We start from the raw sequence: 26,739 nt of genomic DNA, 5'->3' as shown, positions 1-26,739 counted from the left end.
GACACCGATTCAGGTCAACAATGCAACCAGTCAGTTGCTCCTATTTTAAATTGTTTTACAGGATATCAGCAAAGAAGCAGGGTTAAAATCACATATGGGAATGCAACAGAGAGAGATTAGCCAGAAATACTGTTGCTAACATGGTGTTATGGCATTATACAGCCCAGAAATATACCCTTCAGCCCAGCATGTCCAGACTCAGAATCCGCTTTATTATCACTGACGTATGTGGTGAAGTCTGTTATTATGTGGCAGCAGTATAGTGCAAGACAAAAAATATATAACATATAAGAAACATGTTAGAAATTAAGTAAATAGGGTAAAAAGAGAGCAAAAATAGAGAAGTAGTGTTCATGGTTTCATTGTCCGTTCAGAATTCTGATGGTGGAGGGAAGAGGCTGTTCATGAAATGATGAGTCTGTACCTTCAGGCTCCTGAACCTCCTCTCTTCTGGTAGTAATGGCCCATGCTGGCCACTGGGCCTTAGCTCTGTAACTCATGTTTAAATTGGAGTGCTCCATTGATACAGTTCTCAGTTAATCTCTTGAAGATCAAGAGCAATAAAATAGTTAAGTGTGTATTAATTGCATTTCTTCAAAACATAGTAATTACTAAAGAGTTATTTTAGCTCCTTGGCTGAGGAACATGCAAAATTTATCAGCTCTAATAAGCATTACAAGAAACCTTCAACAGTCTGAAGAAAGGCTGAAGAACAGAAATTATTTAACAAAACTCTCACAGACAGTGAATATAAAGTGTAAAGCAGCTGAAGGAAGAATTATTTATGTCACTGGTAAGTCTGAGAAACTTGCACTGCGTTCTTGTTAAACATCAGATTTGTTAAAAATTTGTCTTGAAATTTAAAGCAAAATTGGCTTTGATTCTATCCAATTGGTACAACATTTGTGTAAGCAAACTGTAAGCCTAATGCATTATTTTACTTCCCTGGATATTTGGCATCTTTCAACATCAAATAGACATGAAAGTTGAACCTACAATTTTGAGCTGGGAATCAAACTGTCATCTTTAATATTCATGGCAACTCTCAGTTCACTGGTTTTGAAATATTTTTGGGATTCAACAAAATGTTTATTAAAACTACAATTCATCTCCTGTAGTGTGTCTTATGGAAAGAAACACAAATGTGATTCGCATCTTGTAATAATTTTTCTGCTACTTTGCCAGTCTGCTTGTACTGCAGAGTCTACTCTGTATAATGTTCTGCGACATAAAGGCTCCCATTATTGACAATTAGACTGCAATTTCAGCTTCTTTACTTGAATTAGAATCAGAATCTGGTTTATTGTCACTGGCATACAGTATGTTGCAAAATTCATTGTTTTGTGGCAGCAGTACAGTGCAATACATAACATATACTGTGGCGAGCATTCGGTCCTTCATGACAGATGAGAGAAGCTCGTTTAGCACTGCTGGTTTTATTGTGACAAGCACAAAAACAGACCGGGCATTATGACCCAGGGAGAAGCCACTCAGGCACATACAGACGGGGGATGTGATTATTTCATACCCCGGTGACAGTCAGAGTGACTCACAAACACACGTGATTAACCGTATAACCCGAGCCACAATGCAATGATAAATGAACTTGAACATCCCACCATAATCCCACAGAAGCATTTTAAAACAAGAACAATAAATAGCGTTGACCAATAGTGTCGACCATGCCCCCCTCCACCCCCGGAGCACTACACAGCCCCCACCTGAGGGGTCAGCTGTCCCTGGCAACCTTGGAGTCCACAACAAAGTCCAAAAGTCCTGGTGGTGGTCGACACTGCCACCTGAGGCACTGCAGGCTGTCTGTAGACTCCCTCCCATGGGAGGCACTGTGGGCTGTCTGTAGACTCCCTCCCATAGGAGGCACTGTTTGATGAGGCAAGGGGCAGGGCACCCAGAGTGTCCCTTCCTCCCTTCAGTCTTGCTGAGTCGGTGGCTGAGGGCTGATAGGGTGCCAGCCAGTCCCGGTGCATTATGACTGCCTCCCACCACTCAGACAACCGCACCCGATATTACCACACTGGAGGGGCAGTCGAGCACCGCCCCCCCCCAGCCCCTTCCAACAGCTTCCAAGCTTGGTGGATTGTCCCTTCTTCCAGGTGGGGCAGTAGACCCCGAAAGGGCTGGACCCACCAGCCCATGCACCGACTGCAGCACCGTGGCACAGAGCTCCCGGGAGACCACCAGCTGCAAGAGATGTCTTCCGTCATTGGAAAACGCCCCACTGCTGTAGCAGCAACCCCTCGTGCACCTCCAATGTGCCCCACTGAGAGTATAGGGCTTTGGTCTCTGGGTCCAGGGCGGAGACCTCTGCCCACTCCAGCATCCATCTGTCACAAGTGCGGAGCACGGGTGGACCGAAATGCAGGACGCAAGCACGTTTTGTAGCATTAACAAGAATAGAGTTTATTAATCATTACTAGGAAAGCAGGGAAGCAAGGATTGTTCAGAGGGAGATCAAGGAGTGAGCAAAACAGAAGCGGGAATAAGCGTGGCTGGACTCAGACTTGGGCTTGGGACCCGGACTTGGAACTCGGGACCCGGACTTGGAACTCAGGACCCAGACTTGGAACTTGGGATCAGGACTTGGAACTTGAGACTCAGACTTGGAACTCGGAACACCGGAGCCTGGACTTGGAACTTGGAACATCTAAAACCTGGACTTGGAACTTGGAACATCGAAGCCTGGACCTTTCTTAGACACAGGACATGGAACACTGAGCTGAGGCTCCTCCTTGGACACGGGACATAGAGCCGGGACTCTTCTCTTAGACACAGGACGCAGAACACTGACAGGATACCCCAGCTCAAAGTAGGGCGAACAACCAGACCTACTCAGTGGAGACGAGAACATGAAGAGACAGTTCCTCACTCAGGGTAGTGGCAAACAGCCGGACCTACCGGATCCATCTGTGAACCTGACATCCAGTGCTGTCTGTGTGGTGTTTGATCATTCTCTCTGTAATCACATGGGTTTTCCCTGAATGCTCTGATTTCCTCCCTTATACCAAAGACCTGCCCATTATTAAGGTCGTTAATTATCGTAAACCACTTATTGTCTAAATGGAAGAAGAATCAAGATGGAGTTAATGGACAGATGAGAAAGAGTAATTTATGGGCAAGTAAGTGGTGAAATCAGTCCTAGTGAATGGTCTCGGCCCAAAAAGCCAATTGTTTATTCCTCTCCATAGGTGCTGTCTGACCTGCTGAATTCCTCCAGCTTTGTATCTGTGTTACTCTGGATTTCCAGCATCTGCAGAATCTCTTGTGCTTGTGAAATTAAATTGATGAGATTGCTCTGAGAGGCAGCATACAATCGATCAAATGGCATAAACACAATCCCCCTATGTTGACTCATATTGCATTGGCTTTCTTGGGCCATATTTAATTTCAAAAATGTTTAGCAACTGAAAGATTTTTCCCTTCTGGAATGGGAGTGAGTCACTATGCCCAGGTGCTAGTTCTTTGAAAGAGGCCACTGTATCCGAATCAAAGGGTGTTAACCTCCACTTGACTCCTTACTTGAGTCTAGTACCTCCAAAGAAGAAAAGTGGGAGCTGCTAAGTTAAGAACCATGGTATCATAGAACAACAACAGCACAGTTGTAGCCAGTTTGATCCTTTGCATCCATCGGCTCAGATGACGAAATGGTGGAGCAGGGTTGATGAGCCAAATGGACTCATTCTGTCCCTATATCTTCTTGTCTTGAGTCTGCTTTGCACCAGTATTCCTTTGGGAACCCCCTTCAGCCGCCTTCTGCAGGGTTGCGTCTCAAGGACTTCACCTAGTTTCGCAAGTTTTCATCTCTGTGAAGCTGGAACTTGGTCTGTTCTTAATGTGTATCATAGTTACAACTCTGCCTGCACAGTGACATACCAAATGCTGTCTCGAAGTTAACATAATGGTGGTTTGGTGGTTAATTTACCAGAAGTAATTTAATCCAGAAGTTTTAATTAACAACCTAGGTATGTGAGTTCTAATTCCATCATGGCTACTCTGAAATTTGAGAAGAATTGCCTCCAAAAGTTATTGATTCAGTTATATCCTTTGGGGAAATAAATCTTTCATCCCATCCTTAATCAAACTAGCCATTGTGTGACTTCAGATCCAGTCAATGTCATTGAGTATTAAGTGCTTCAAATAACCTAGCAGGACACTTAGCATTATAAGTGTAATGTCAAATCAGATAATGGATAAAACAGACAGACCACCTGGCATCAGCCTTGGTATGAAATATGGACACAGCAAAGTTCCTTCAAGCTCAGATGACCTTGCAAAGATTTCCTAACTGGGGCTGAGGTCAGAGAGCTGGCTCTTAATGGATCAACTCTGGTTCAATGAACAATGCACAAGTTAATGCCAAGGTATTACAATGCAAACCGAGATTGAGGTGCCAAGACAGTGAAGCTCAAATACAGGGCTATATGCATGGTAAACAGCAAGAATACCATGTAATAAATAGATCTGAGCAGTATACAAACAGTGGACTTGTTCAAAGCTCTATTCTCTTACCGCAACTCAGAATGAAGGGCAGTGGACAACTAAACTATTGAAAAGAAAGCCACGTCCACAAGGATAGTTGACTCCAGCATGTGAAGACAAAGATGAACTTGGAGCTACTGTACCCAATTTCAGCCAGATGCGTGGAGTAGATGATCTGTTTTGGCTTCCTCTTGAGATTCTCACATCAAAGAAGCCAAATCAATTCACATGTGCAATTCTATATCTACAAACGTTTGTAGTTTTAGGGAAAGAGATGGAGAACTGACAACAAGAGAGGATACCTGGGCCATTGAATATAATTTAGTTGGAAGAGCTGTGGGAAAGGACAGAAATAAAGCAGAAGTAACAGTTGTTAATTTTAATATTAATAGGCGAAGTGATTTTTTTCTGAGACTGATTTACCATCAAGTACCAACTGCTAGACGGCAAATCAGTCTCACGAAGAGAAGTGTTCAGAAAGGTGACCGAAGAGAGTCAGGGTAAGTATGCTCCCACAAAGGGAAAAGGAAACACTGCCTGAACAACGAAGAGGGTAGGATGAAGCAAAAGGGAGGGAAAGCTTATGATCAGCACTTGGAAAATGGGAATAGGTTTAGTACATCTTTTTCATCCAGCGTGGAAAAAAAATGAGCCAAATATCCTTTTTGTTGTACAATTTCTTTAATTGTGTGATGAGAGGCCGGGGGACAAGATTAAGTCCCAGCTGCAGTACTAGCAATTTGCACTCCAGAGCCAGACACACCTCTAGCATGACTGTTTCAGCACAATTCACATCTCCCCAATGATGTGGACAATTGCCCAGAAATGTCTGTCTGCAAAAAGCAGGAAAAATTAATCCAAGTCATTGGCTTGCTATCAATATACTCTCAAGCAACAGCAAAGAAATGTTGGAAGGTATTTTGACAGTGCCACCAAGCAGCACATAGTCAACAATAACCTGATCACCAATGCCCAAATTGTTTTTTGCAGACCACTCGGTGCCAGACTTAGAGACAACAAACATTGTGCATTGAGCTGATTTCCAGAGATGGGGTGTTAGTGACTGCCCTTAGCATTTGAACTAGCAGTTAAAGATATGTTGGCAGCAAGGATCCTTAATAAGGCATCAGAAGGAAAACACATTTCTTCCCCCTTCCTTTCCAGATCTGATGAAAGGTCTCAGCCTGCAACTTCAACTGTTTATTACTCTCTCATTAACAAGGTGTTTTCGCCAACAGACTGTCACTCACTGTATATTTCTTTTTCACACCATTCTCTATAAGCTCTAGAGACTATTGTGTGTGAAAATCCCAAGAGATCAGCAGTTTATGAAATACTCTAACCACCTGCTCAGAGTCACTTAGATCACATTTCTTCCTCGTTTTGATGTTTGGTCTGAACAACAACTCAACCTCTTGACCATGTCTGCATTCTTTTATGCATTGAGTTGCTGCCATGTGATTGGTTGTCATGATAGCCTGGTTCCACTGGGCTTCTTGCCTGCTCAGCTTGATGCCTTCAGCCTTCATAAGGTCTGGAATCAAAGTTGAGAATGATTAGGTGATTTCTTCTGACCAGTGTGCCACGGTGTTGCCCTTTCTGATGAGTCTGTCCTGCCTGTGCCTCTGAACGTATCCAGGAAATATGATGGAGTGAGTTGTTAATAATAGAGTTCAGAGGAGAATGGCTAGACTGGTTTGAGCTCACAGAAAGATGACAGTAACTCAAATAACCACATGTTACAACAGTATCATATATATATGAAGTTCTCCCACCAGCAGATTGGATCTAAAATGTTGCCACAATTAATTGTGATTACTGGTGCATAAATTAAATGGCTAATGAGAGGAGAAGGAGGCTCCAGGAGTATTTCCATTGCTTCCTGTTAAAGTTCCAGCAGTCACAGAAGCCAGCCTTTGGCAAATTCCAATTATTCCACATGACATAAAGGAACTGCTGAGCATTAAGAGCTGTGGGGCAAGACCACATGCCAACCACAGGCATGAGTTCCAGAGCCAGGTTGTTCCAGTACAACTATATAGATCTGCAAATGAGAATTTCCACAGATGTCTTATCCAGAAGAAAAGCAATATAAATCCATTTTTGCTAATTACCATCTTCAACAAGATGATGAATGATGCATCAACATTGATTAAAAAGAACATTTATAGGCCAAAGACCTACTGACTGATGCTTAGTTTGGTTTTGACTAAGATCATAGTTGCATGCCTATGACCAAATGTGGACAAAAAAAAGCAAAATTGCACAGGCTGGGTGAAAATAACCACCTGTAACAATAAAGCAACATATATTAAAAAACATGGCATCAAGAAGCTCTAGTACCACTGAAGTCATCGGGAATGAAGAGTAAACTCTCAGCTGGCAGAAGTCGTAATTTACATAGAGGAAAATGTTTGCAGATGTCGGAGGTAGTTATCTCTGCCCCTGCACATTGATGAAGGGTGTCTCTGGACAAGGTCTACACACAATCCTCTTCAGTTTTTTCATCAATATCTTTCTCTTTAATTTCAGAAACAGATACGTTTCCCTTTGGAAATCTAAAATCGGTTTTAAGATGGAGACAAAGAGAAGTTTCACCCTTCAAAGGGTTGTGAATCTTTAGAATTCTCTACCACAGTGCGCTGAGGAGGGCAAGCCATTGAATAAATTGAGGGCTAGGACAGATAGTTTTGAGGTTGAAATGGGGTTGAGAAGAGATGAAAGTAATCTTGGCAGGATGATGCAGCATACTGATGAGAAAGTAACCAATGCTGTGTTTGAAATGCAACAGTACCAGTAAGGAATTTACATGATAATACTGGTAAGAAATTTCTTTCTAGATCAAGAGTTAAGAGAACAGATAGGAAAGTGGAACTGAAGCCAAAATCAGATCATCTATGATCTTATTGAATGGCAGAGCAGGCTCAAGGAGGCATAAATCTGAGAGAGAAGAGATACGGTAAATCTTGAGAAGCACACGTGTCATGACAAAGTGTCTCGGCCTGAAATGTTGACTATTTAATCCCCTTCATGCAAGCTGCTTGACCCGCAAGGTCCTTCAGCGCTTTGAGTGTGTTACTTGGGGAGACGTGGCCACATGAAAAGCATAAATTAATCACAAGTTATACATAGTTTTACAAGAGACCAACACCCAATAAGAAAGAGAAAGGAAAAAAAACAAATCATCTGAACAATTGAAGTGAACAATAACAATCTGAACCAAAAAACTGAGTCCTCAGATCTGAATCAAATCAGAATCATAATCAGATCAGATTTAATATCACCGGCATGTGCCATGAAATTTGCTAACTTTACAGCAGCAGTACGTGAAATACATGATAAATAAACATAGAAAAAACTGAGTTACATTAAGTATATTTATTTCTATTAAATAGTTAAGTTAAAATTAGTATTGCAAATATAACAGAAATAAAAAAGTAGCGAAGTAGTGTTCTTGGGTTCGGTGTCCATTTGAAAATCAGATGGCAGAGGGGAAGAAGCTGTTCCTGAATCGCTGAGTGTGTGCCTTTATGCTTCTGTACCGCCTTCAGATGGCAGCAGTGAGAAGGGGCATGTTCTGATGTCCTGGGTGGTGGGGATCCTTCATGATGGACGCCGCCTTCCTAAGGCACCGCTCCTTGAAGATATCTTGGATACTACAGAGGCTGGTACTCATGATAAAGCTGACTAATTTTACAAGCTTCTCCAACTTATTTCAATCTTGTGCAGTAGGCCCTCCATACCTGACAGTGATGCAGCCAGTCAGAATGCTGCTCATGGTACATTTGTAGAGGTTTTCGAGTGTTTTAGTTTACAATCTAAATCTCCTCAAATTCCAAATGAAATATAACCACTGTCTTGTCTTCTTTATAGCTGCATCAATATGTTGCATCCATGTTAGGTTCTCAGAGATACTTACACCCAGGGAACTTGAAATTGCTCATTCTTTTCACTTCTGATCCCTCTATGAGGATTGGTTTGTGTTGCTTCGTCATACCCTTCCTGAAGTCATTGGTCTTGCTGATGTTGAGGGCAAGGTTGTCGCTGCAACACCACTCAACCAGCTGGTATATCTTGCTCCCATATGCCCTTTCACCACCATCTGAAATTCTGCCAACATTAGTTGTGTTGTCAGCAAATTTATAGATGGCATTTGAGCTATGCCTAGCCACTCACTCATGGGTGTAGAGAGCGTAGAGCAGTGGGCTAAGCACACACCCCTGAGGTGCACCAGTGTGATTGTCAGTGAAGTGGAGATGTTACTTCCAATCCATACAGATTGCGGTCTTCTGGTTAGAAAGTCAGGGATCCAGTTTAGAGGAAGGTACAGAGGCCCAGTTCTCTGTGTTCAGAATTGATTGAAGATTATTATGTGGGAACTCCACAGGTGAGGCAGCTGGTGCTCAGCACAGTAGGTAGTACATCTTGTCTGCTGTCTCTCTGTTGCTTATGCATGGTCTCTCTTTCAATCTTTGTGCCTCGGGATGCTCCTTTGCTATTTTGAGCTGTATTGGGCCAGGGACTCACATGAAATATTGAAGAAATTACAGTTTTTTTATGGGGGCTTTGAGCCCTTGTTGCTGCAACATCCAGGAAGGATGAGCAGAGCACAGGTTTTATTCATTTTTGAGCATTCTTATCCTCGGTTCTCCTGATGCTGTGCCGGTGCAGTGAATTGTGGCACCAGTATCTACTCTTGCTGAGAACTGGCTCCCGGGATACTGGAACGGAATCATATTTTAAATGTGATTGTCAGGGATCAGCGTTGTGAAATTGCGACAGGGAAGTGGAGGGTCTTCAGCTTGCAGATGTGCAATAAGAAGCCCGTCTCTTGTCTGCTTCAATGAAAGAGTCAACGAAGACTTGTAACTCGGGCTCTGAATGTGTGCATATACAGGTGTGTGAAAATCAGGCGATGGCAGTGTTTGGGTCAAGATGTCTAAAGTTGAATGCTTCCCTATCTCAAAGTTCCAAGTTAAAAGTACGTATATATTACCATATACTACACTGAGATTCATTTCCTTGCAGGCATTTACAGTAGAACCGAGAAATACAATGGAATCGATGAGAAACTACACACAAACACAGACTAGCAAACAATGTGCAAAAGAAGATAGACTGTGGATGTAAATAAATAAAATGTGCAAAGAACACAAGTTGTAGAGTCCTAGATAGTATCCATTGTGAGTCTATATTTGTCTTGTAGACGAATTCCACTCCAGTGAGGCTTTTTGGAGGTAGGGTGCAATATTGCAGGGACGAATGTTGGGAAGAGAATTGTCATGATGATATGTCTTTGTTTGACCCCAGTCTGCCCTAATATTCTGTCTGTGGTGCGCACCTTGGCCAGTATCCAATTATCATGCAGCAGATGTGGAAAGGTAATGATTTTTTGAGGACAGTCAAATTTGAGCAGAATTCACTTAAAGCTTCTCATTTTATGGAGACCCTGTATGTTGGTGCAACCGTCAGCTCCATCTCTGGATTGATTGCATCATGTGTCATTACAGCACTTGACTAATAGGATCCACAGTGCAACCTCAGGTGGAGCTACTTGACTGCAGGAAGATGGGGTTGAGCAGGTAACTTGCCATGACTTTTCCCGTGGCAGGCAGCAGCAAGACTCCTGAGTAGGTACGGTTAATAGATGGGTGTCATTTCTTAAAAATGGTCATAATTATGGTGTCTCTAAGATCCCTTGAGCTTCCCAGGTGCAGAAGATGAGGTTATTAATATGTACAAGAAATACCTTTCTGTTGAGTCTACACCTTAGCGGGAATTTTATTGCCCCAGAGCCTTTGTTGCTTTTCAGCTGTGAAGTTGTCTTTTTAGCTTCTTTCTGGGTTGGTAATTCACAGGGATTGTAAGGATTAGTGTGTAGTGGAATGGAGTTCGGAACACTCACATTAAAAACAGGATTTTGACTGTTAGAGATCTTGAAAGAGCACCTTCCATCCAGTGCTGACTGCCTTCCTTTTTGGCATGAGCTCTCCTTCATTCCTGGCTCTTGTTGGAATTGACTCTTGGATGTTTGGACTAAAGATCATATTGATCACACTGAGGAATCCATACATGTCATAGTTATCAATGAGTTCTTGGATCTCCAGTGCTCTTTAAACCCACAATCAATTTCAGAATCTGAATGTGAATCAGAATCCGACTCCAATTTATTGTCACTGACTTAAATCATAAGATTTTCTGTTTTGCAGCAACACAACAGTTAAATACATAAAAATACTGTAAGTTACAATAAGAAGTGTATTTTAAAAAGTGCAAAGTGACAGCAAAAAGTGAGGAAGTGTTCATGGATTCAGGAGGAATAAGCTGTTTCTAAAACCTTGAGTGCGTGTCTTCAGGTCTCTGTACGTCTTCCCTGATGGTCATAATGAGAAGAGCAGTTCTTATGTCACACACTTTCATGACCTCAACCTTCAATTGATGCCTGTCAATCTGTTTCTTTTCCCTTGAAACATGATGTGGTTTTGAATTGAAAAACACCTTGCACTGATGATTAATTAATTCACAGACCTTTTAGTTGTTATCATCAAGTGCTTGCTGGCAGAGAAATCAAGAGTTTTTTTTCATGGGCACTATTTATGATAAACTTCGAGGCAGATAATGCACTTTGGTCATAATGAACTGCTAATGGTTGAGGACTGGAAAGCACTATGGCAAGTACAGCTGCAACAAGGAACATTACAAAGTAGGGTGTCCTCTAATAAACTGTGAGGATGAGGAATAACAAAATCTTGTGTATGCTTGAGGCTGGGAATACAGTGCATTATTTAATAAAGTGTTAAGTTTTAATTATTATTTTGACCCATTTAAAAATGTCTTGACCTTTGAGTATAAACTTTTGAATATTGAATTGAGGATTAGGTACTTTATGTTGAGCTGCCTGAAGATGACTTTGAGGCCGGGTCCTGATAATACATAAAGTGAGAGTGATTATTGGCGGTGTTCTGGACCGATGACTTTGACAGAAGGGAATAAGTATGTAGATTTAGGAAGACACAATGAGAGGATGAGTTTTCATACACATTGGTCATAGATGAACATGCCAATATACTTCCCTTTCCTGTTCTTATGAGGTGTATAACTTGATATCAACATTGAATTCAGGAGCATGACATGCTGGTCCTGCTGCTAGCCTCAGTAGCAACACCTCTGATGTCATGAAAATAGCTTCTTCCTTCTTTATGTCGAGAAGAATCCCTTCACAGTACCTACAGCCCAAGACATCACAACCAAAGAGGCATCATTAAAACAAAGAATTGTTTGTGCATTTGCAAAATATTTAGTCACTTATGGATATTTTCCTCCCAGCTCCAGAATCCATACATTAGTCTATTTCAACTAAGTGGAACATTGCTGAATTATCTATGCAACATTCCCGTAACTACTGAAGTTGAAATAGTCTAATGTAGGCCATCATCTTGCCAGTTTAGTTTAATTTTTTTTGAGAAACCTGCACATTTTATGTACCTGGGTAAAAATGTAACTCAAATATTACATCACATTACTCAAGCTTTTTAAGCTTCCTGCACTTTATCAAACAGTATATCTTAACCACTTTCACTATACTGATAGCACTAGAAACCTACAATTGAGCTTGTGGTTTATATAATTACACATTCATTTTCAATGACAAAAATGGTAGATTGGAGATATTGGTAAAAGCTATCAGTACTACTTTTTCTGAACTTTTCGCACTTAAGCTCTGATGCTAAAATTGCCCAACTAATAGAAATGTGCTGATGTGTATTTGAAGTCTAAGAGAGTGTGTGTGTGTGTGTGTGTGTGTGTGTGTGTGTGTGTGTGTGTGTTGGGGAGGAGAAGAATATCAGATATATTAAAAGCATGAAGATATTAGCACCCGGTGACAATATTAATTAACATTTGTATCCAGTTGCCCAGTTCCTCTGACAGCTGCAAAGTTCTATCAGGTGCAGATGGATTAGGAGCCAAATAAGATTCAGAAGAATGAGCCCATTATGTCTGTCATAGTTAATTCAGAAGCAAAGGTTCTGAACTTAAAGAGGGGTAACTTTGAATGTATGAGACATGAATTAGCTAAGATAGACTGGCAAATGACACTTAAAGGATTGACGGTGGATATGCAACGGCAAGCATTTAAAGGTTGCATGGATGAACTACAACAATTGTTCATCCCAGTTTGGCAAAAGAATAAATCAAGGAAGGTAGTGCACCCGTGGCTGACAAGAGAAATTAGGGATAGTATCAATTCCAAAGAAGAAGCATACAAATTAGCCAGAGAAAGTGGCTCACCTGAGGACTGGGAGAAATTCAGAGTTCAGCAGAGGAGGACAAAGGGCTTAATTAGGAAGGGGAAAAAAGATTATGAGAGAAAACTGGCAGGGAACATAAAAACGGACTGTAAAAGCTTTTATAGATATGTAAAAAGGAAAAGACTGGTAAAGACAAATGTAGGTCCCCTACAGACAGAAACAGGTGAATTGATTATGGGGAGCAAGGACATGGCAGACCAATTGAATAATTACTTTGGTTCTGTCTTCACTAAGGAGGATATAAATAATCTTCCAGAAATAGTAAGGGACAGAGGGTCCAGTGAGATGGAGGAACTGAGCGAAATACATGTTAGTAGGGAAGTGGTGTTAGGTAAATTGAAGGGATTGAAGGCAAATAAATCCCCAGGGCCAGATGGTCTGCATCCTAGAGTGCTTAAGGAAGTAGCCCAAGAAATAGTGGATGCATTAGTGATAATTTTTCAAAACTCGTTAGATTCTGGACTAGTTCCTGAGGATTGGAGGGTGGCTAATGTAACCCCACTTTTTAAAAAAGGAGGGAGAGAGAAACCGGGGAACTATAGACCGGTTAGCCTAACGTCAGTGGTGGGGAAACTGCTGGAGTCAGTTATCAAGGATGTGATAACAGCACATTTGGAAAGCGGTGAAATGATTGGACAAAGTCAGCATGGATTTGTGAAAGGAAAATCATGTCTGACGAATCTCATAGAATTTTTTGAGGATGTAACTAGTAGAGTGGATAGGGGAGAACCAGTGGATGTGGTATATTTGGATTTTCAAAAGGCTTTTGACAAGGTCCCACACAGGAGATTAGTGTGCAATATTAAAGCACACGGTATTGGGGGTAAGGTATTGGTGTGGGTGGAGAATTGGTTAGCAGACAGGAAGCAAAGGGTGGGAATAAACGGGACCTTTTCAGAATGGCAGGCGGTGACTAGTGGGGTACCGCAAGGCTCAGTGCTGGGACCCCAGTTGTTTACAATATATATTAATGACTTGGATGAGGGAATTAAATGCAGCATCTCCAAGCTTGCGGATGACACGAAGCTGGGTGGCAGTGTTAACAGTGAGGAGGATGCTAAGAGGATGCAGGGTGACTTGGATAGGTTGGGTGAGTGGGCAAATTCATGGCAGATGCAATTTAATGTGGATAAATGTGAAGTTATCCACTTTGGTGGCAAAAATAGGAAAACAGATTATTATCTGAATGGTGGCTGATTAGGAAAAGGGGAGGTGCAACGAGTCCTGGGTGTCATTATACACCAGTCATTGAAAGTGGGCATGCAGGTACAGCAGGCGGTGAAAAAGGCGAATGGTATGCTGGCATTTATAGCAAGAGGATTCGAGTACAGGAGCAGGAAGGTACTACTGCAGTTGTACAAGGCCTTGGTGAGACCACACCTGGAGTATTGTGTGCAGTTTTGGTCCCCTAATCTGAGGAAAGACATCTTTGCCATAGAGGGAGTACAAAGAAGGTTCACCAGATTGATTCCTGGGATGGCAGGACTTTCATATGAAGAAAGACTGGATGAATTGGGCTTGTACTCGTTGGAATTTAGAAGATTGAGGGGGGATCTGATTGAAATGTATAAGATCCTAAAGGGATTGGACAGGCTAGATGCTGGAAGATTGTTCCCGATGTTGGGGAGGTCCAGAATGAGGGGTCACAGTTTGAGGATAGAGGGGAAGCCTTTTAGGACCGAGATTAGGAAAAACTTCTTCACACAGAGAGTGGTGAATCTGTGGAATTCTCTGCCACAGGAAACTGTTGAGGCCAGTTCATTGGCTATATTTAAGAGGGAGTTAGATATGGCCCTTGTGGCTACGGGGGTCAGGGGGTATGGAGGGAAGGCTGGGGCAGGGTTCTGAGTTGGATGATCAGCCATGATCATAATAAATGGCGGTGCAGGCTCGAAGGGCCGAATGGCCTACTCGTGCACCTATCTTCTATGTTTCTATGTTTCTATGTCTCATTTATTGCCAAATTGCATATGGGTGCAGATTAGAGGAAGAGTACTTCATATTCTACCTTGATAGTTTCCAACCTGACAGCATTAAAACTGAGTTCTCTAACTTCTGGTAATCATTCCCCTCTACCCCTTCCTTTTTTCTCTACTTTTTTCTTCCCTTATCCCACCTGCCCCCATTACCCCTTCTTTCCATGCCCATGCCCTCCCCATTTTCACATTACCTCCCAGCAGTTCCCGTCCCCACCTCTTTGCTTTTATTCTATGGTCCACTGTCCTCTCCTATTTGATTCCATCTTTGTCAGTCCTCTGACTCTTTTGCCTGTCACCTCCCAGCTTCTTACATCACTCCCACTCTCCATCTCCCTTCTTAGGAAATGCAGAGCAGCAAAGATGATATAGTGGTGAGTGATAACTTCCATAATAAACTACAAAATAACAGCCACGAGGAGCCACAAAACAAGACAAAACAGATACTTAACTCAACAAGGTAACAGAAGGCTAGGCGCAACTGGTTGAAGCTGGCTGGTTTGATGAGTGAACAAGGATTATGGATATGAGCTGGGTTTAAATAGGCTCCAGTTGATGAGTTTGAGAGGAGTGGCGGGTGACTCCTGTCAGCTGGCTAGAGACTGCAAGAGCCTGAACGTGCAGGCCTGACATCTTTCACCTCACTTGGATCCACCTATCACCTGCCAGCTCTTACTCCACCCTTCCCCTCCATGTTTTCATACCAGCTATCTCTCCTCTTTTTTCCGGTTCCAAGGAACTGTCTCAACTCGAGACATCAACTGACCATTTTCCTCCATAGGTGCTGCTTGATGCACTGAATTCCTCCCACTTTTGTTTGTCAACTCATTTAAGTATTTCTGTTTTTGTTCCCTGTAGGCTAGGAGGAAGAGCATTGGGTGGGAATGATGATGAACCTATGTAAGTTAAGTCCAGGAATCTTAAAAAATATCTAAACTATGTAATGCTGAGGAGCTGACATTTTCCTGTCTGCCTTGGCTGCACAACTTCCACTGGAGCTAAATTCAAAGCAATCATTTCAGCAATGAGTGCTACTCATTGGAATGACTCATACAGAATGACTTCCAGCTTAATATGGCACTACCGAATGTGTGTGACAGCTCACTGGTAGTTCAAAAGGGAAGAAATTCAACTAAGAACATCACTAATAACACCTTTTCTGAAGTAAATTGTAGTAAATTATCACCATAAACAATGAAGAGGCGAGCGAAGGGGAAGTGAATTCGAGGGATGAACCATACCGGTACGTTGCAGGATCGACACAGATGGAATGAGACATTCGGAGAGGAGCAGTCGAGGCAGGGGAGTTTCGATGCCCATACAACTGGCCTGGGTGCAAGGTTGGATCGCTCTGACATCGAACCGGTTTGGAGAAATCGAGAGCGGCTTCGGGCTGAGTGGTGAAATCTGGGCCCAGAGTGAGTTGCTGGGCGGCGTGTTTTAGGCCTGGAGCTTTTTGCTGCAGCAGTGGTCGGGTCCTAGTGCGAGATATGATACACTGTTTGGACAATTTAAATAATATGCCAGAAAGACAGGGCATCACTCGCTCTCCCGTGAAGATGATGCCTCTTTCCATGGCAATCTATGAAGACTGCTCTCTGCCCACAAATATGATGGACTGATACCAAGGCCTGGGCCTACTCTGGGCAGCTCTGGGGTTCAGATCTAAAGACCCATTTGGTTCAAAATGTTGTTGTTTACTATTGTTTACATGAGTTGTATTTTTTCCCCTTCTCTGCACATCGGTTGTTGGTCTTTACTTTTTTAATTGGATTCTCTCGGGTTTCTTGCTTTGTGACTGCCTTTAAGCAAACAAATCTCATGGTTGTGTAATTTATGCATTCTATGATAATAAATGTACATTAAAATCTTTGTAATCTATTAGCACTAACTATTTCTGAAGTTTGAGTCTTGTCCATTGTGCACCAAGAGTTTTGCCCCTTATTCATTTCCATCTGGATTTACACAGATGACATGACTATATATTGAGCTTTGACCATCGTCCACAATATTAATGCAGCGAGGATTAAAGTCCAATTTCAACTTTCCATATAATGGAAATCAAAATAGCAAACCATGAGATGTTGCAATAATATGAACTGAATCTAAAATGATTTTCACTAAATAAATTAAAATATCTTTATATCAAGAATAGTTTCTGTGCTTGTTAAAGACTATTCTTCATAGCAGAAACACAAAAATGAGTTCAAATGGAGCATGCCCGAATAAGTTAACATAATTAGAATCAGAATCGGGTTTAATATCATTGACATATGTCGTAGCATTTGGTGTTTTGTGGCAGCAGTACAGTGCAATGCATAAAAACTATATTTTAGAGTAATTTATATATAGAGAGCAAAAATAGTAAGATGGTGTACATGGGTGGTTTATTGACCATTTAGAAATCTGATGGTGGAGGCAAAGAAGCTGTTCCTAAAACATAGAGTGTACATCTTCAGGCTGCTGTACCACCTCCCTGATCGTAGCAATGAGAAGAGTGATGCGGTCCTCAACGATGGATTCTGCCTTTTTGAGGCGTTGCCTTTTGAAGATATCCTGGATGCTGGGGAGGCTACTGCCTATGATGGAGCCGGCTGTGTCTACAACCTTCTGCAGATTTTTCTGACTCTGTGCACTGGACCCTCCATTAGAGTGCTCTCCATGGTACTTCTGTAGAAATTTGCCAGAGTGTTTGGTGACCTACCAGGTCCCCTCAAATCCTCATGAAATATACCTGCTGACATTCCTTCTATGTAATTGCATCAATATGCTGGGCTTAGGAAAGTCTTCAGAAAGGTTGCCAACCAGTAACTTGAAACTGCTCACCTTTTCCACTGCCAATCCCTCGATGAGAACTGTTGCTTGTTCCCTTGATTTCTCCTTGCTGAAGTCCACAATCAGTTCCTTGGTCATGCTGACTTTCAGTGCCAACTTATTGTTGCACATTGCTGTATGCCTCCTTGTCACCATTTGAGACTCTGCCAACAACAGTTGTGTCATTGGCAAATTTATAGATGTGCCTAGCCATGCAGTAATGGGTGTAGACAGAATATAGCAGTGGGTTAAACAGGCACCTTCGAGGTGTGCTAGTGTTGATTGTCAGCGAGGAGATATACAGAGCATACAGATATATAAGTTTTGAAGCTTATTGATTCGTACTGAGGAGATGATGGTGGTGAATGCTGAGCTGTAATCAATAAACAGCAGCCTGACATAGGAGTTGTTGTTGTCCAGATGGTCCAAAGGCCAAGTGGGGAGCTAGTGAGATTGCATCATATGCAGATCTATTGTAGTGGTAGGCAAACCACAGCGGGTCCAGGTCCTTGCTGCGGCAGAGGTTAATTCTGGCCATGAGCAACCTCTCAAAGCACTTCACCATCCTGCTCTTCTTGGGCTCTGGTATGAATTTCGACCTTTTGCAGCAGGTGAACACCTCTGACTGCAGCAGTGAGAGATCGAAGATGTCCTTGAACACAGTGTTCAAATAATAAGACAGTTTACTTTCTTGAAATTAAATCCAAACAAATGACTATTGCAAAATCATCTCCAGTCTGTTATCTACTTTATCATACTAAAAGTATTTCTTTCCTTATTGCATCAGGCTTTATAACTAATTGGAAACAGAAAATAGCCTTCATTGAAATGGACTGATGATGAATATAACATTTTCTTTGAAACCTATTACAACTTTAATACTAAAGTTGGCTGTATCCTTTGCTTGCACTGCCATCCATTTCTTTCAAGTTCCTCTTTAAAATAGATTCTTGGGGAAAGAAAATGTGCCCTTTTTACTGACCATGCCCTCTTATTTACCTTACTCACAACACCTGTAAACAGGTAAAACTGCAACTTGCTTCCACTTCCACTCCCTTTTTAGGCACTGCAAGTTTATGCTTAAATGGTAGACCATGAGACCATAAGCCAGAGGAGTAGAATTAGGCTATTCAGCCCACCGAGTCTGTTCTGCCATACCATCATTTTTTTACTTATTGTTCCTCTCAACCCCATTCTCCTGCCTTCTCCCTGTAACCTTTGACACCCTTACTAATCAAGAACCTATCAACCTCTGCTTTAAATATACCTAATGACTTGCATACCCTCAAATTCACCACCCTCTGGCTAAAGAAATTCCTCCCCATCCCTGTTCTAAAGGGATGTCCTTCTATATTGAGGCTGTGCCCTCTGGTCTTAGATTACTCCACGATAGGAAATATTCTCTCCACATCCACTCTATCCAGGTGTTTCAGTATTAGATAGGTTTCAATGAGACAATGCACCCCCCCCCGCCCCGCCAATTCTTCTAATCTCAAGCAAGCACAACCCCAGATCCATCAAACACTCCTCATACATTAACCTTTTCATTCCTGGGATCATTCTCATGTACCTCCTCTAGACCCTCTCCAATGCCTACACATCCTTTCTTAAATAAGGGCCCCAAAATTGCTCCCAATACTCCAGGTGCAGTCTGACCAATGCCTTATAAATCCTCAGCGTTAAATCTTGCTTGTGTATTCTTGTCCTCTTAAAATGAATGCCAACATTGCATTTGCCTTCCTTACCACTGACTCGACCTTCAAGTTAACCTTTTAGGGATCCTGCATGAAGACTCCGAAGTCCTTCTGCATCTCTGATTTCTGAATTTGGTCCCCATTTAGAAAATTGTCTACATCTTTATTCCTTCTACCAACATGCATGTCCAATCTGCCATTTCTTGATCCTTTCTCCCAATCTGTCCTTCTGTAGACCCCCTGCTTCTCAACTCCACCTGCCTCTCCACTTATTTTTGCATTGCCCGCAAACTTGACCACAAAGCCATCAATTCCATCACCCAAATCATTGACTTATAATATGAGAAGAAACCACAGTTGGACAATCACTCTAAAATTGTAGAGGCACAGATTCCTCAATCCAATTACAGAGACAACAGGTCAAAGAGTGAAGTTTCAAGCTTACGGGCACAACAGTAGTTGAACTCCCAACAGAGTAAATGCTCTTCAAAAGGTTTTTCCTTGTTTCGTAGGCAGAATCAGAATCAGGCTTAATATCACTGGTATATCCACCAGAAATGCTCTCCCACAAACATCGGCAGGAAATGTCCACCTCACATGATTTGTACCAGCAGGCCAACCTCCAGAGCACCGTATAATATCAAAAGCTGTAAGCATTCTGCAGGTTGCTTGTGATTGGAAAATGGACGTGGACTTGGGAAAAAAGCTTGTGTTTCCCCCAGACATTGCAACTACAACACTCTGGCCAGACATGGTCCTGTGGTCCACAACAGCCAAGCTGGCATATGTTGTGGAATTGACAGTACCATGGGAAGATGGTGTCGAAGAAGCTTATGAGAGGAAAAAGACCAAGTACTCTGAACTAGCAACTGAAGCTGCTCAGAATGGCTGGAAGACCAAGATTTTCCCTGTAGAAGTGGGATGCAGGGGATTCGTTGCTACATCCATGACCAGTCTATTGAAGAAGATGGGGGTGAGGGGTCACTCCCTCCAACAAGCAATCAAGTCCTTGTCAAACGCAGCAGAAGGAAGCAGCAATTGGATTTGGATTAAAAGGAAAGACAACAACTGGGCTACAAGATGAAGACAGGAGGGTATGGAACTGAGGGGGGTGTATCTGGGACACCAGGTAGCACTGCTGAGCCCCCTGGAGACGTTGTGGGCTTATCAACGAAACGTCAAAGAAGGAGGGTGCCCACCTGATGATCCTGATGACGTACCTACCCTCCCTCCTTGCCACCACTCCAAGCCCACTGCCAACATCGAGAGTGCCAACTTACCATAGGGATTGAAACATCAAGTCCTAGTAGCTCTACTCATGAAATTTATTGTTTTGTGGCAGCAGTACATTGCAATACATAATAAAAAACTATCAGTTACAATAAGAAATATATTTTAAATAATTAAATTAAATCAGTAATGCAAACTAGAGAGCAAAAAAAGGAAAAAAGAGTTGAGCTGGTATACATGGGTTCATTTTGCGCTCAGAAATATGATGGAAGAAAGGAAGAAACTGTTCCTAAAACATTGAGTGTGTGTCTACAGACTCCTGTATCTCCTCCATGATGGTAACAATGAGAAGAGGGCATGTCCTAAGTGATGAGGGTTCTTAATGCCACCTTTTTGAGGCATTGCCTTCTGAAGATGCCCCAGTGGTGGGGAGGCTACTGCCCATGATGGAGCTGGTTGAGTTCACTACTTTATGCAGCTTTTTCCAGTCCTGTGCAGTGCCCCCTTCATACCAGATGGTGAAGCAACCAGTTAGAATGCTCTCCACAGTACATCTGTAGAAATTTGCGGGAGTCTTCAGTATCACGCCAAGCCATGCCTTCTTTATAATTGCATCAAAATGAGAACCCCCATGCAAGTGTTAAATAGGGACAAAAATGAGATTTATCTTCACATCATTTTGCCCAAATAATGCTCTACCATAAAGACTAAGTAAGCAAAGAAGCCACAATTCATATAGCACACTATTCACACCACAAAGGAAGTCAAGACCATTACATCTGCTGTGATTGTCATTTTCTGCAACACTAATCCAAAACCATCCATTACCTCCCACATATTATCCTCTCAATCAGAAACTTTGAAACTTCTCCTCAATAAAATGTGTTGCTCACTTTGAAATACTACCTGTGGCATTGTTATATGAATTCTAGCACCTTCCTGCATAAAGACATTCCTGTTTACCTTTCTACAGTTTCAATGACAACCTTAAATGATCAGCATTTGATATAGATTTCCCAAGCAAATTAAGTTACTCACACAATCTATGTAATTGAAGATTTAGGATGGTGTTTTGTTACCTTTCCTGGTGTGGCACTTTTATTGGCATACTTTGGCAGGCATAAAACTGAAGCACACCCCTTGTAATTGCAAGACTATATGTTTTGTTAGTGAAGTGTCATGAAAGTCATCCGAATCTCAAAGTGCTTGAATAAATATATGCCATAGGCAAAAGGACTGTCATTGAATGTCTGGAAACTCACCCTTCACTAACAAGCTGAAGCAGAATTCCACGCACCAAAATTTTCACCAATAAAAGTTATAAAGATCACCAAGCTCACAATGCCTGAACTAGCAAAAAGCAGTTACGGGGTTGAGAATTATGCAGACTGAACAATGGATGAGTGTCACAGAGCAAAGTCTCTTACCAGCAGCATACAAAATAGTAAAGTAATCAGCACTAGCATTGTGGATTGGATTGGAATAACAGTAAAACATTGTGAAGCAGTGAAAAAACATCAGAGTCATTGACTGTAAAATTGGCCTGTATAGCACAAATGTCAATTTGCTTCTGATTTCATCTACAAAAAAGCAGGCAGCTTTGTTTTGTGCACCATTCAGAAGTTTGGTCAGTCCAGTAAGTTATCTATCACTCATGTAGACTGAGCAAATATTGAAGTCAGTTGTCACTTGATGCCTTCGGGCAAAATGAACTTTGGCCATCCATCTACTGCCACATGTTAAGCACCCGTATAGAATTTGCTATTTATGAGGAAAAGCTCATTATCCCACTTGCCCTATTTAAAAAGATCTTCAAAAGGTTCACTGGCAAATAAGGGAAAGAATGTTGCACATTTTCTAATTTTATTTTTTAAGTTTCAGAAGTCTCAGGGGCATGGCTTAAGATATGCTTACATGGGCTAACATACTTGACTTAATAGTAAGGAATTTGGAAAAAAAGATTAAAATCAACTAGACTTAGTTTGTCAGAAACACTTACCTGGTTCAATAATTTCCTTCAGAGGAGGAAATTTGCTGCCCTTATCTGAATGGACCTTCATACAGCATCAGAACTATTCCTTTTGGTTGACACATAAGTGTCCCCTATAATGGCCAAACAAACCACCCACTTGTACCATTACTGCTATTTCAGGCAAGGGATGAGTAAAACTGGACAAACCGGCTGACATTGAAGTAAGCACCAAATTTGGGCTCAACAAAGCTATACCCAGCCCAGTGGACTTAGCAAAGTTTGGTGTCTAAACTGGAAGAGAAGTCCTCTCTGGCCATGCAAAAGCTTCACATAGTTATATTTACAGTCAATGGGCCAGACATGTCCATCATAATCATTGGATGTTTCTTGTCCCACTGGCAGGACAGACTTACTAGATCTGATGGCACAGACAGGGGTGAGTGTATGTCTTTGAAAACATACCAAGTTTTCCCGAACCAGAAGTCATGGATGAACCAGGAGATTTGTAGTCTGCCCAGGGCTAGATCTGTAGCATTCAAAACTGGTGATCCAGAACCGTACAAGAAATCCAGGTGCAACCTACAGAATGCCATAATGAGAGCATAGAGGCAATTCTATGTGAAATTGGAGAAACAATTGGAACACACAGCTGTGGCATGATCTACATGCCATTTCTTCCACTCAGCATAAACGGCAGTGATGCTTCACTCCCTGATGTACTCAACTCCTTTTATCCACACTTTGAAAGGAAGAGTCACACTAGTGAAAATCCATACAGCTTCCAGTGACCCTGTGACCTCTGTCTTGGAGGGTGACGTCAAGACATCTCTCAAGCAGGTGAATCCTCAGAAGGTGTAAGGTCCCAAAGATGTACCTGGCTGGGTACTGAAAACTCTGCCAACCAAATGGCCGGTGTGCGCAAAGATATCCTCAACCTCTCACTGCTGCGGTGTGGGGCTCTCAGCTGCTTCAAAAGGGCATCAATCATGCCTATGATTATGGAGAGCTGCTTCAATGACTATTGCCTTGTAGAACTCACATCTACCACTGTGAAACGCTTTGAGAGGTTGGTTATGGCTAGAATTAATTCCCGACCTACAGTGAAGAGCATACTGACTGGTTACATCACTACCTGATTTAGATGCTCCAATACACAAGTTATCAAGAGACTGCAGAGGCTTGTTAATTTGGCCAGCTCAACCATCCCCACTGCTGAGGCATCTTAAAGAGGAGGTGACATTTATTACTAAAGACCCTCACCATCCAAGGCCTCTTCTCATTGCTACCATCAGGGAGAAAGTATTAGGATCTGAATATCCACACTCAATGATTCAGCAACAGCTGAATATTCCATGAACCTATGAACACTACTTTTTAATGCGCTATTTATTTATTTTGTAATTTATAGTAATTTTATGTATGCCTTTGCACTATACTGCTGCTGCAAAACAACCAATTTCACGCATTAACTCCTCTCAGGCTTCCAGCTGGGTCTAGGTGTCGATCTTAACCGACGTTTCAATGACAAACTCCGCAAACTTCATCAGGGATGATGCCTAGGCATGTCTAGTCTGGTGGTATATATACTCAACTCCTATCATCCTTCCCTCCTGATTGGTTAGTCCTCAACCAATCAGGATTCGGGTTAAAATCATATTCCAGTTCTTACTTAGAGCGAGACCTTTCACTTTGTTGAAATTCTTATTCTCTAGTCTTATCTCAATGGCTTCCTTCACCAGGCTGTCCCAAAAGCAATTATTGAGGACTAACCGGGCAGGAGGGACAGACGACATATTCCACTGGACCAGACATCCCTAGGCATCATCCCTGATGAAGGTAGCAGAGTTTGTCATCAAAACATCAGTTAAAATTGACATTTGGATCTGGCTGGAAGCCCGAGAAGAGTTTATGCGTCATATATGCCAGGAATGTACTGGATCCTTTTTAACCAATTTCACACCATGTAAGACAGTGATGCGAAACCTGATTCTGATTCAGGAAAATCAATTAACATTATGTCAAAATGCATTTATGCCCCATGTTAATTGATGGTATAGCTTGAAATTAGTGTATCTTTTGGATCTTGAACAACGGTACAAGCCTAATATTATGCAATGAACCTATAGAAACCCCAGACATCTAAATAAAGAAAAGATCAAAACATTGATTATTTCATTTAGATAATAAAATGTATATATATTATCTTATAGTCAGAGTAAAACCCTTCATATGCTTGATAACATGAACTGGATTGTGAGCCTTAGTGATAACATAAGATTTGAAATGCAGCATGTGGAAGTTGCCCAGGAAACAGCCAAACATCTAGGAGTTTCCTGGCACTTCATTACTGAACAGATCTTATTGTCACATACAGTTACATGTCCAGGACCACCCAATGTTATCCAGTTCTTCAGTGCTGCCAGATCTTTTGTATCAATTGGTTTGATCATACAAAGATCAACAGTCTGTCGAATATAAATCTATGAAATTTGTATGTTGTCATTTTGTTGGTGTAAAGAATGCATTGAGCTGGAAGACTATCAGAATTTAATGCTTCTGTTTTCTTTATGTTCTATTTTTGAACTCCAGTCAATTCAGGAGATGGAATAGACTACAGCCAGCAGAAAAGAGAAAATATTGGAGATCTAATTCAGGAGACTCTGGAGATCTTTGAGCTGTATGGAGGAGAAGATGCCTTCATTAACATCAAGTACATGATTCCAACGTATGAGTCATGCATTTATAATTGAACTAAATAAACCAGTTGAAGAAGTATGCTGCATTAATTTATGTAACTGGGAATTTTGTAAATGCAAATGCATCAATTACACCATAAAATTAACTATAATTGTGTTCTTGTTTTCTTGATTATTCTTTAATACATCCCCCTCTGCATTGCATGTATGAATTTAAACTGCCACTGGACACAAACCTCAATCTTTCTGAATAATAAAACTATTTACTTACATACCTGAATGATTGCTACTCTCTTTAGCTCATGATCAAGCTGATGTCATAGTCTAAAAATGTAAATTATTTATTAGGTGAATAGAAACATACTTACTTTAGAAATTACCTAGGGTTACCTATAGTCCTCTATTTTTATAAGCTCCATGTACCTATCCAGGAGACTCTGAAAAGACCCAATCAGGTCCGCCTCCACCACTGTCGCCAGCAGCCCATTCCACGCATTCACCACTCTATGTAAAAAACTGACATGTCCTCTGTATGTACTTCCAAGCACCTTAAAACTGTGCCTTCTCATGTTAGCCATTTCAGCCTCTGACTATCCACACAATGAATGCCTCTCATCATCTTAATACACCTCCATCAGGTCACCTCTCATCCTCTGCAGCTCCAAGGAGAAAAGGCCGAGTTCACTCCTCAACCTTTTCTCATAAGGCATGCTCCCAATCCAGGCATATGGCCCCTTCTGGCTCTCCTAATTTCAATCTTAAACTCCTTCCTACCAGCCTTATAATCTTCTAGATCTCTATCATTGCCTAGTTTTTCGAACCTTTCATAAGCTTTTCTTTCCTTTTTGACTAGATTTTCAACAGCCTTTTCAACAGCCATCCCTTCCCTGTCTCATTGGAATGTACCTATGCAGAACCCCACGCAAATATCCCCTGAACATTTGCCACATTTCTACCGTATATTTCCCTGAGAACATCTGTTCCCAATTTATGCTCCCAAGTTCCTGCCTGATAGCTTCATATTTCCCCTTACTCCAGTTAAGTGCTTTCCAAACTTGTCAGTTCCTATCATTCTCCGATGCTATGGTAAAGGAGATAGAATTGTGATCACTATCTCCAAAATGCTCTCCCACTGAGAGACCTGACACCTGATCAGGTTCATTTCCAAATACCAGATCAAGTACAGCCTCGCCTCTTGTAGGCTTATCTACATATTGTGTCAGGATACCTTCCTTAACACACCTAACAAACTCCACTCCATCTAAACCCCTGCGCTAAGGAGATGCCAATCAATATCTAGGAAATTAAAATCTCCCACCACGACCACCCTGTTATTATTACATCTTTCCAGAATCTGTCTCTCTATCTGCTCCTCGATATTCCTGTTACTATTGGGTGGTCTATAAAAAACACTCAGTAGAGTTATTGACCCCTTCCTGTTTTAAACTTCCACCCACAGAGACTCAGTAAATAATCCTTCCATGTCTTTCTCCTTTTCTGCAGCCGTTACACCATCTCTGATCAACAGTGCCATGCCCCCACCTCTTTTGG

The 26,739-nt window shown here is 41.8% G+C and overlaps 1 protein-coding gene across 2 annotated transcripts in view; it reads left to right on the top strand.

The window, feature by feature from the left end:
• LOC134350181 (parkin coregulated gene protein-like) overlaps positions 1-25,417 on the top strand; it is a 246,547-nt gene extending 221,130 nt beyond the window's left edge. For both annotated transcript variants that reach the window (XM_063055154.1, XM_063055153.1), the window contains one exon: positions 25,082-25,417. In XM_063055154.1, the coding sequence (XP_062911224.1) occupies positions 25,082-25,242 (161 nt within the window). In that variant the 3' untranslated portion in view covers positions 25,243-25,417. The remainder of the gene's footprint in view (positions 1-25,081) is intronic.
• Positions 25,418-26,739: the final 1,322 nt, after the last annotated feature.

The sequence above is a fragment of the Mobula hypostoma genome, chromosome 8, assembly GCF_963921235.1.
Source record: "Mobula hypostoma chromosome 8, sMobHyp1.1, whole genome shotgun sequence".
Lineage (NCBI taxonomy): Eukaryota > Metazoa > Chordata > Chondrichthyes > Myliobatiformes > Myliobatidae > Mobula > Mobula hypostoma.
This window is presented reverse-complemented; position numbering and strand designations above follow the sequence as displayed.